We start from the raw sequence: 12,060 nt of genomic DNA on the forward strand, positions 1-12,060 counted from the left end.
AACCCTTCCATGTGTTATCCAAAAAGCTTTTAACCACTTCCTTACTGGGCACTTAAACCCCCCCTCCTGCTCAGACCAATTTTCAGCTTTCACGCTGATGCACTTTGAATGACAATTGCGCGGCCATACAACACTGTACCCAAATTAATTTTTTTATCATTTTTTCCCACAAATAGAACTTTCTTTTGGTGGTGTTTAATTACAGCTGGGAGTTTTATTTTTTGCTAAACAAACAAAAAAAGATGCAAAAAAAATAAATCATGTTTAATATTTTGCAAACCAGTTCATTTTTCTCCTTAATTGAAATGCGCTGATGAGGCGGCACTGGTGGTCGCTGATAGGCTGCACTGGTGGTCACTGATAGGCTGCACTGGTGGGCACTGATAGGCACAGAAAAGGTGGCACCGATAGGCACAGATAAGGCAGTACTGATGGGCACAGATAAAGCGGCACTGATGGGCAAAGGTGGGCACAGATAAGATGGCACTGATGGGTGGCACGGACGGGTGGCACTAATGGGCACTGATAGGTACCACTGATAGATGGGACTGATGGGCACTGATAGGTGGCACTGATAGGTGCCTCTGATAGGTGGCACTGCTGGGCACTGATGGGCGGCACTGATAGGCACTGGTAGATGACACTGATGGGCACTGATATGTGGCACTGAGGTGCAGCACTGTTGAGGTAGATTGTGGGCACTGATAGGTGGCACTGTGGGCACTGATGGGTGGCACTGTGGGCACTGATGGGTGGCACTATGGGCACTAATGGGTGGCACTGATGGGTGGCACTGTTGCCTATACTTAGGTGGCACTGGCAGGGGGCAGGTGGGCACTGATGAGCTGGCGCCAGCTCGCCGTGATTGGGACTGAAGTCCCTCTCACGGCCGCCAGTGATCGGCTTTTTTTATTCTCCTCGCACTGTCAGCGCAAGGAGGAAAAATAGCCGATTACCGGCTCTGTTGTCATCACATGATCAGCTGTCATTAGCTGACAGCTGATCATGTGGTAAGGTGTTGGGATCGACCCCTTACTCCGATCTGTGATCCAGTGAGTCTCACAGACTTGCTGATCACAAGCACCTGGTATGCAAGTAGATGACAACCCCTTGGCATACTTACAACTATTTCTGACCGATGAGGTTATTGAAAAAATTGTTATGGCGACAAACCAGTACCAAAAGCAATTAGCTACTACACATTGAAAGTTTCAGAGAAGTAGAAAGTGGGAACCAGTGACCTTTGGAAATTTCTGGGCCTAATAATACTTCAGGGAGTAGTGGAGAAACTCCTGCAGAAGTGATATTGGACAACTAAGAAATTACTTGCCACTCCATTCTTTGGCACAGTCATGTCAGAGTACAGATTTTCCCTGATATTGAAATATTTGAACATCGAATACAACAAGAATTTGATGAAACTACTCATCCTGCACCAAAACTCAAGAAAATTTGGGAAGTATATAAAATTATTCTAAAAAATTTCCAACGGAGCTATGAGTCAGAAAGAGACATCAGCATAGATGAAAGTCTAATGGCCTGCAAAGGAAGGCTCAACTGGATACAATACATTACATCAAAGAGGGCACGATTTGGCGTAAAATCCTTCATGCTATGCGAGTTGTCAAATGGCTACATTTGTAATTCAGTCCTGTACACTGGGAAAGGAACAAAATTCAACCCAGAACAAAATTCAACCCAAAATACAGCAACTATAGAATGGCATATATCTTCTGTCCTTTCACTGATTGAGCCATCGTTAGGGCTAACTGGCACGACATGCCTCCAATGTTTGACAATAAGAAGCCGAAGACTGAAGAAATGGTTGCCTGCCAGAAAGGCAAAATGATGGAACTGCGATGGCGTGACAAGAAAGATATGTGTCTAATGTGTACAGTCCATAATACCTCCACTGTCATGGTACACACAAAAGGTAGGAAAGAAATCATGAAGCCACAAGTAGTGGTAGACTACAATAACACCATGAGAGGTGTTGACAGAGCCGACCAAGCAATAACATTCTATCCAGCAATGAGGAAACTGCAAAATAAGTAGTAAAAGATCTTCAGGCATCTTCTTGAGCAATACTTATGGAATGCCTACATTCTGCTCAAAAAAAAAGAGTGACAAGCCTGTGATTCATTCTGACTTTATTTGTAAAGTTGCCAAACTGATCTTTGTGAACCACCAAACACCAATGGCTGTGAACAGAACTGGACGTCGTGCTGCTGATGTTATAAACCCGGAATGCCTGACTGGTCATCACTTCATGGAACCACATCCCACCAACTGAGAAAAAGTCAGACAGGTGTAAATTGTGACAGACAGGTGGTTACAATAATTGTACTTTCACCGTAACATAAAATGACAGGACAATGAAACTGAAGAATAATTAAACACAGTGTAACTATAAGGGAGCTCCCCCTACTTTAATAGCTAGTTGCGAGATCTCGTTAAAAGTACACAGTCTTTAATCTTCTTGTCTTCTGCTAGCTATGATGGTTTTTTATAGATTGTAATCCAAAGAGTAAAGAAATTAGGATTGATTAAGGAGTGGTCCTGTTACTGTTTCTGTAAACGTTCCAGGGAGTGTTTCCTTAAGTATAGTATAATGCTTAAAATGCAATGAAAGTTGGGCCTTATGCCTGCCTAAAGTCAGTTTCTGTGAACTTCTTCTGTAGGAACGAGAGGTCCCAGCAAACACTGTATATGAGTCTGACTAGATACAAGTGCGTAATGAAACTGTGGGCCGCAACCCGCTCACCAACTGGATCTGAAGCTCTGTATAGTAGCTCTGGTCCAGTGCTCTGTGGCTTGCTTCAATGCTGGCCTGCTCTGTCACACTGATCTGCTCCACTGGGTGAACCATGTCCTCTGATGCTCAGACGAGTGTCTCTGGATCTTTCCCAATCCGGTCACTGTGTCTCTCACGCTGTCAGATCGCTCACACAGTCTGGTTCAGTTGCGCTCCACAATGGCTGTAGGCTGCTCCTTCTGGAAACCTCCTCACAGGTCCTCCTAGCAGGCTGTGCGTCCAGAAGAGAGCTAAGATGGCCCCTCTGGATCCTTTTATGTCCTACCCAGCATGCAGTGCAAGAGAGGGTGTCCATGGGTAGGTCCCCTGGCATTCTGGGAGGTAGGTCAAATATCAAAGTAAATAAAGTAACTTCCTGTATTTAGTTCAATGCTCTGAAAAGAAAAGTCATCCGAGTCCACTATCTGTATTTGGTCGCTAGATGGCGCCAAATACTAAGCTATAGAATTGTCCATAGGCTTACATTATAATGACATTAACATAGGATCAGTAGGCAGAAATGTCAGCGCTACATACATTTGTGAGGAGCTCCCTGCCTAAGCTACAGGGTGCTACATACATTTTGAGAGCTTGACATTTAAAACGTCTTTTTAATTTTGTAGGATTATTTAGGAAGTATTAAGATTCAGAAGAGCATTTATTTTCCTAAAGCTTCAACATCTCAATATCCTGGCCCTGCTCGACGCCTGAACCCAGAGGACTTGCAGGTAAACAATGCAGCTGTGGTTTCATGAAAGTTGCAAAATCCAATCCATTCCCCTGGAGGTCCATATGCAAAAAGAGTTCAGGAAGGTTAAAGCTTCTGTCTTTTATTTATTATCTGTGTCCCATTGTGGAGTTTTACCTTACTTTATGAAAAGGAAGTAAGAAGAAACTGAGAAAAAGTAAGCACCTACAAGGATGTGCGTGGTTTGTTGCTCAGAGCGAGATGACAGTGTAAAGAAAATCTGAAAGGAAACCAAGTCCCATTGTCCTGATTGCGACGTCGGACTTTGTGCAGTCCCATGTTTCAAAAATGTTCATATATGGGATGTTTACTGAACCAATATGCAGTGTCTAGTATTACAGTGACTAGTAATATTGCACCCTTGTTTGGACAAATTTCAGTGTTTTTGATATGATTATATTATTGCTTAAAAGTATTATTATTATTAAATTATTATTTTCTATAATTATTTATAGTTATTTATTATATTATAATTTATGATTTCGTGTTTCAAACTTTATCATACCTGAGATGTCTACTAGACTCTTGTTTGGACAGATTTAAGCGAGTTATTTCTAATAATTACAGGCCTACAATATAAAATGCCAAATTTCTATGCAAAACAATGTACTACTTTGGCATTCAAAAATCAGACATAATCATAATGCCAGGGGGGTTAAAATAGAGCAACCAAATGTTCTAGTTGTCCACCTGTCCGTGCTCAGCTACAGTGGCGGCTGGTGTTTTTTTTTTTGAGGGGGGGGGGGCGGAAAACAATCCACCCGCTGCACAGAAGCCCCCCCCCAAGTTGGCAGGCTGAGTAACGGGGATCACAGGCAGATCCCCCCCAGTCGGTCAGTCAGGACCCCACACTTACCCCATCTCTTGGGCAGCAGGCAGGGGCGGCTTCTCTGCGGGCAGCAGGCAGCTGCTGTCTTGGTTCCTGAGCATCTCTTCCCTCCTTCTCCTGGCGGCCAATCCAATTGGATGTCCTTTTGGCCAATTGGGTGACCCGCTTCCTGATTAGCTGGGAGGAGAATCAGTGTTACAGTGTCAGACAACTGAATGGGCTGTAGGTTCAGTGTGCTGTGAGCCCACCTTTTTATGAAGCCTATTAGAGCCTCTCACTCTAATAACGTGCTTAAAAAAAACACTTCCCCATTGGAATCCATGTGTCCAGCGCCCTGCATGTAGATCAGGGAGCCGGATGCATATATAGGGGGGCGGCGCTCGTGCACCCCTAATGGATGGGCCGTCACTGCTCAGCTATATGACTAGAGAGCTTAAACTCTTATTACTTTTTACTCCTACTGGCCTCAGCCTGGCCCCCCCAACAGTCTAACGGAAAGAATGCCTGTCCTATATAAATGTAGATTGCAATACAACATACATTTTTAGATTTTGACATTTAAAACCTCTGATTTTCATTTTGCAGGACTATCTAGAACGTATTCAGAGAATGGCAGGTTGGACTCAAGGTCCTGGTCTTCCTAGACGCCTGGACCAAGAGGACTTGCAGGTGAACAAATGTAGCTGTGGTTTCATGAAAGTTGCAAAATACAATCCAATGGCCTGGAGTCGTGTTGGAATTTGTCATTAGCTGTCTGCACATTATATGCAGCAGTTTGCCCTCCTTCCCCCCAGTGACAGAGTTTGTTTAGGAAATACACCATTGTTCCACAGTCTGAATATCCGTAGACTTTGGGGCACATTTACTAAAACTGGTGCACACAGGATTTGATGCAACTGTGCATAGTAACCAATCAGCTTCTAGGTTTTATTGCCAAAGCTTAAATGAACAAGCTGAATTTAGAAGCTGATTGGTAACTATGCACAACTGCACCAGATTCTATGTGCACCGGTTTTAGTAAATCCCCCTTTTGGGTCTTTGGGGTTGATTTACTAAAGGCAAATAGCGTTTGCTCTTTTGAATGTGCAGTTGCACTGTGCAAGTGACGTTGCTCCAGAGCTTAGTAAATGAGGTAAAACTTCACTATGCAAGCAACAACCAATCACATGCAAGGAAAAAAAAAAACAGCATTTGCTTGCATGGGTTTGGATGATGGAAGTGCAGTCGCCGTCAATCTGAGGGGGACAGGCAAGGAAAATAAAAAAAATAGAATTTTTGTTTGCACATGATTGGATGATAAAATCAGCAGAGCTTCCCATCATTTCAGAGCTTCCCCTCAGATCTACAGGGATCTATAGTGACTGCACTTCCAAGGGCACTTGTATTGCAAAGTGGATTTGTCTTTAGTAAATCAACCCCAAAGTCTGTTTATTATTATCATTATTATTCAGGATTTATATAGCGCCAGCAATTTACGCAGCGCTTTACAATATAAAAGGGAGACAATACCGTTACAATACAATAAAATACAAGAGGATTAAGAGAGCCCTGCTCAGAAGAGTTTACAATCTAAAAGGGTGGGGCAGGTGGTACAAAAGGTTATAACTGTCGGGAATGAGCTGATGGAAGTGGTAGGAGATTAGTTTGAGACGTGATAGGCTTTCCTGAATAGATGAGTTTTCAGGGATCGCCTGAAGGTAGCAAGAGTAGGGGATAGCCGGACCAGTGGAGGTAGCGAGTTCCAGAGGATTGGAGAGGCTCTGGAGAAGTCCTGGAGACGAGTGTGGGAGGAGGAGACGAGAGAGCTTGAGAGTAGGAGGTCTTGAGAAGAGCGGAGGGGATGGTTTGGGCGATATTTGGAGACACGATTGGTGATGAAGCTCGGGGCAGAGTTGTGAATGGCTTTGTATGTTGTGGTTAGTATTTTGAATTTAATTTGCTGGGTGATTGGGAGCCAGTGTAGGGATTGGAGGAGAGGGTTGGCAGATACTGAGCGGTTGGTAAGGTGGATAAGTCTGGCAGCAGCATTCATGATAGACTGAAGAGGGGATAGCCTATGGAGAGGCAGGCCAATGAGAAGGGAGTTGCAATAGTCAAGGCGAGAGATAACAAGGGAGTGAATGAGGAGCTTGGTAGTTTCATTTGTTAAAAAGGGGCGAATTTTAGAGATGTTACGGAGGTGAAATCTATTATTATTATTATTATTATTATTATACACAATTTATACAGTGCCAACAGTTTACACAGCGCTTTACAATGTATAGAGGGGGGCAACACAATTACAGTACAATACAAAAGGTCCAGGAGGGCCCTGCTCGTAGAGCTTACATTCTAATGGGAGGGGGTGGTACAAAACGTAATAGCTGCAGAGAAGGATTTGATGGGGGTGGCTCGGGGACAGTTGTTAGGTGGGTGTGGCATAGTCTTCCCTGAATAAATTAGTTTTCAGGGATCTCCTAAAGGTGGACAGGGTAGGGGCTGATCGGACATACTGGAGCAGGGAGTTCCAGAGGATGGGAGAGGCTCTGGAGAAGTCCCGAAGGCAAGCATAAGAGGAGGTAACAAGGGAGCTAGAGAGCTGGAGGTCCTGGGAGGAGCAGAGGGGACGATTTGGGCGATATCTGCAGATGAGGTTGGTGATGTAGATGGGGGTGATGTGGATGGCTTTATATGTTATGGCATTTTGAATTTTACACGGTGGTTTAGGGGAAGCTAGTGAAGGGATTGGCAGAGAGGGGCAGCAGTCAAGGAACGATTAGTGAGGTGTATTAGTCTAGCAGCAAATGTTTAGGAAATACACCATTGTTTTACAATCTGGAAATCTGTAGACTTGGGGGCACATTTACTAAAACTGGTGCACACAGAATCTGATACAACTGTGCATAGCAACCAATCAGCTTCTAGGTTTTATTGCCAAAGCTTAATTCAACAAGCTGAAGTTAGAAGCTGATTGGTTACTATGCACAACTGCACCGGATTCTGTGTCCACTAGTTTTAGTAAATCTCTCCCTTTGTGTCTTTGTCTCAACACCAACCAGCTCTTTGGACTAGTAAAGCTGAACCACACTGCAGCTGGGCGCCACAAACCAAAAATGCTATTTAATTCACATATTAATATTCAAATTAAACTCCTCCCCTCCATCCATATCTCCATGCTTTATTTTGCTGAGAGATCACTTTGAAATACATGCCCAGCCTGTCGGACATACTGGAGCAGGGAGTTCCAGAGGATGGGAGAGGCTCTGGAGAAGTCCCGAAGGCAAGCATAAGAGGAGGTAACAAGGGAGCTAGAGAGCTGGAGGTCCTGGGAGGAGCAGAGGGGACGATTTGGGCGATATCTGCAGATGAGGTTGGTGATGTAGATGGGGGTGATGTGGATGGCTTTATATGTTATGGCATTTTGAATTTTACACGGTGGTTTAGGGGAAGCTAGTGAAGGGATTGGCAGAGAGGGGCAGCAGTCAAGGAACGATTAGTGAGGTGTATTAGTCTAGCAGCAAATGTTTAGGAAATACACCATTGTTTTACAATCTGGAAATCTGTAGACTTGGGGGCACATTTACTAAAACTGGTGCACACAGAATCTGATACAACTGTGCATAGCAACCAATCAGCTTCTAGGTTTTATTGCCAAAGCTTAATTCAACAAGCTGAAGTTAGAAGCTGATTGGTTACTATGCACAACTGCACCGGATTCTGTGTCCACTAGTTTTAGTAAATCTCTCCCTTTGTGTCTTTGTCTCAACACCAACCAGCTCTTTGGACTAGTAAAGCTGAACCACACTGCAGCTGGGCGCCACAAACCAAAAATGCTATTTAATTCACATATTAATATTCAAATTAAACTCCTCCCCTCCATCCATATCTCCATGCTTTATTTTGCTGAGAGATCACTTTGAAATACATGCCCAGCCCCCCCCCCCCCCGCACCTCTGGTGGTGGCCATCTTAAAGCGGGACTGTACTGGGGAAAAAATATTAAAAGCCAGCAGCTATAAATACTACAGCTGCTGACTTTTAATAAATGGACACTCACCTGTCCCGGGGTCCAGCGATGCCGGAAGCCGAGGCTGATCAATCGCTCGGCTCTCGGCTGCTGCCGCCACCATTCTAGGTGAGGGAATCCGGAAGTGAAGTGAATCGGCTTCACTTCCCAGTTCCCTACTGCGCATGCGCGAGTTGCGCAGCGCAATAGGAATTGTCCGTGCTGTCTCTGGGACCCGTGTGTGTCCCAGCAGACAGCGCGGCAGGACAGGAAGAGGCACAGACTCCCACGGGAGTCTATGCCCGGAAGTGGGTGTAAATACCTGTCTTTGACAGGTATCTCCACCCCCTCCCCCCTGAAAGGTGCCAATTGTGACACCGGAGGGGGGTAGGGTTCCGATCAGCGGAAGTTCCACTTTAGGGTGGAACCCCGCTTTAAGCAATGCACCATTTGCTTTCTGGAATCCATCTGCCCTTAGCTCAGGCATGTAGGCAGGAGGGCGTGCTTAACTAAGAACATACCCCTCTGAAGATCCCTGGGATGTATGACATTGTTTGTCCAGGCATATAAACCAGGAAGTTACTGAATAAATGCTATTTTTTTTTTAAACAAGTAAATATTGACAAGAGCTTGTCCTCCTGAACAATCTGCATACAGTCATGTTCAAATATGATATACTTTCCTATCTATTTACTAATGCTAGCAGCATAAGGAGTAAAAATAATTAATGTTGATTGAGAGAGTGAAGGTCCGCTTTAATGATCAGCATGCTGGAGAAGTCTACCCTGAGCTTACTTTCTTCTTTTCTCTTTTAAAATAAAACAACTGCATGTTCTAGTTATCCCCCATCCTTGCTTAGCTATATGACTAGAGAGCCCAACGCAGTGGCGTAGCGTGGGCGTGCCGTGGCCCTGGGCACGACATTTATGGGAGCGCCAGTATGTGTCAGTGCGTAGTATGGTGGTCAGTGTAGCATAGTACAGTGGACAGTGTAGCATAGTATGGTGGTCAGTGTAGTGTAGTATAGTGGACAGTGTAGTATAGTGGACAGTGTAGTACAGTGGACAGTGTAGCATAGTATGGTGGTCAGTGTAGCATAGTATGGTGGTCACTGTAGCATAGTATAGTGGACAGTGTAGCATAGTGGACAGTGTAGTATAGTGGTCAGTGTAGTATAGCATGGTGGTCAGTGTAGTATAGTATGGTGGTCAGTGTAGCATAGTATGGTGGTTAGTGTAGTATAGTATGGTGGTCAGTGTAGCATAGTATGGTGGTCAGTGTAGTATAGTATGGAGGTCAGTGTAGTATAGTATGGTGGTCAGTGTAGCATAGTATGGTGGTCAGTGTAATATAGTATGGTGGTCAGTGTAGTATAGTATGGGGGTCAGTGTAGCATAGTATGGTGGTCAGTGTAGTATAGTATGGTGGTCAGTGTAGCATAGTATGGTGGTCAGTGTAGTATAGTATGGTGGAGAGTGTAGCATAGTATGGTGGTCAGTGTAGTATAGTATGGTGGTCAGTGTAGTGTAGTATAGTGGACAGTGTAGTATAGTGGACAGTGCAGTGTCATCATAGGTGCCAGCCAACCTCCACCAGTAAAGGTAAGAGTAGTATAGTATGGTGGTCAGTGTAGCATAGTATATTGGTCAGTGTAGCGTAGTATGGTGGTCAGTGTAGCACAGTATGGTGGTCAGTGTAGCATAGTATAGTGGATAGTGTAGCATAGTATGGTGGTCAGTGTAGCGTAGTATGGTGGTCAGTGTAGCACAGTATATTGGTCAGTGTAGCGTAGTATGGTGGTCAGTGTAGCACAGTATGGTGGTCAGTGTAGCATAGTATAGTGGATAGTGTAGCATAGTATGGTGGTCAGTGTAGCGTAGTATGGTGGTCAGTGTAGCACAGTATGGTGGTCAGTGTAGCATAGTATAGTGGATAGTGTAGCATAGTATGGTGGTCAGTGTAGCGTAGTATGGTGGTCAGTGTAGCGTAGTATAGTGGACAGTGTAGCACAGTATGGTGGTCAGTGTAGCAGAGTATGGTGGTCAGTGTAGCGTAGTATAGTGGACAGTGTAGCATAGTATGGTGGTAAGTGTATCCTAGTGTGGTGGTCAGTGTATCATAGTATGGTGGTCAGTGTAGAATAGTATGGTGGTCAGTGTAGCATAGTATAGTGGACAGTGTAGCATAGTATAGTGGACAGTGTAGCATAGTATGATGGTTAGTGTATCATAGTGTGGTGGTCAGTGTAGCATAATATGGTGGTCAGTGTAGTATAGTGAATGGTGGTCAGTATAGTATAGTGGATAGTGTAGCATAGTATGGTGGTCAGTGTAGCATAGTATGGTGGTTAGTGTAGCATAGTATAGTGGACAGTGTAGTATAGTATGGTGGCCAGTGTAGCGTAGTATAGTGGGCAGTGTAGCCTAGTATGGTGGTCAGTGTAGCATAGTATGGTGGTCAGTGTAGCATAGTATGGTGGTCAGTGTAGCATAGTATGGTGATCAGTGTAGCGTAGTATAGTGGACACTGTAGCATATTATGGTGGTCAGTGTAGCAAAGTATGGTGGTCAGTGTAGAATAGTATGGTGGTCAGTGTAGCATAGTATGGTGGTCAGTGTAGCATAGTATGGTGGTCAGTGTAGCATAGTATGGTGGTCAGTGTAGCATAGTATGGTGGTCAGTGTAGCGTAGTATGGTGGTCAGTGTAGCGTAGTATGGTGGTCAGTGTAGCATAGTATGGTGGTCAGTGTAGCATAGTATGGTGGTCAGTGTAGCATAGTATGGTGGTCAGTGTAGCATAGTATGGTGGTCAGTGTAGCATAGTATGGTGGTCAGTGTAGCGTAGTATGGTGGTCAGTGTAGCGTAGTATGGTGGTCAGTGTAGCATAGTATGGTGGTCAGTGTAGCATAGTATGGTGGTCAGTGTAGCATAATATGGTGGTCAGTGTAGCGTAGCATAGTGGACACTGTAGCATATTATGGTGGTCAGTGTAGCATAGTATGGTGGTCAGTGTAGCATAGTATGGTGGTCAGTGTAGTATAGTATGGTGGTCAGTGTAGCGTAGTATGGGGGTCAGTGTAGCGTAGTATGGGGGTCAGTGTAGCGTAGTATAGTGGTCAGTGTAGCGTTGTATAGTGGTCAGTGTAGCGTAGTATAGTGGTCAGTGTAGCATAGTACAGTCCTATGTACATTATCTATGATCTGGAGCAGTTGTTTCGTGTCCCTCAAATAGGCTTCCGTCTTTTGAACCGCAGGCTGTAGAAAATAATCTATATATTGACCCATTCTGGATGTTAAAGAGTCTATCCCATTCGCAATTGGCCTGAAAGGGGGATCTGTTTTGCTCTTAGGCACTTTTGGAAGTACATATATAATCGGTGTACGACATGAGTCTGGTACCAGATATCTGGCTTCCTTTTTGTTCAGTATATTTTTCTTTACTCCCAGATGTACTATTTGTTCTAATGCTTTTCTTCATTTAAACATCGGATTTCCTAAACAGCGAATTTGCTAAAGTAGATACAGCAGCTTGCTGATCCACATGCAGCTCACTGCACATATGAACTTGGCTCTGTAGTGTGTTTATTATTTTGGTACTTATGCACCTTTGCTCTCACATATGTTGCTCTAGAGCTTTTTTAGCGTATCGGTACCTAACTTTTATTGCACTTAGCACTTTTAGAATAGTGTGATTCTTTAAAAAG

The 12,060-nt window shown here is 44.3% G+C and overlaps 1 protein-coding gene across 11 annotated transcripts in view; it reads left to right on the plus strand.

Annotated features, from left to right (window-relative positions):
- LOC143984065 (uncharacterized) overlaps positions 1 to 12,060 on the plus strand; it is a 96,069-nt gene that overhangs the window by 30,522 nt on the left and 53,487 nt on the right. For 5 of the 11 annotated variants that reach the window (XM_077484366.1, XM_077484369.1, XM_077484365.1 and 2 more), the window contains exons 4-5: positions 3,418 to 3,522; positions 4,957 to 5,040. The exons of 1 other annotated variant lie outside the window; for it this stretch is intronic. In XM_077484366.1, coding sequence (XP_077340492.1) covers positions 3,418 to 3,522; positions 4,957 to 5,040 — 189 coding nt within the window. The remainder of the gene's footprint in view (positions 1 to 3,417; positions 3,523 to 4,956; positions 5,041 to 12,060) is intronic. 5 more of the 11 variants (XM_077484367.1, XM_077484373.1, XM_077484363.1 and 2 more) reach the window with 4 other exon arrangements.

This window comes from Lithobates pipiens, unplaced genomic scaffold, assembly GCF_037356315.1.
Source record: "Lithobates pipiens isolate NorthernLeopardFrog02 unplaced genomic scaffold, aLitPip1_a1.2 Scaffold_16, whole genome shotgun sequence".
In the NCBI taxonomy this organism is placed as follows: domain Eukaryota; kingdom Metazoa; phylum Chordata; class Amphibia; order Anura; family Ranidae; genus Lithobates; species Lithobates pipiens.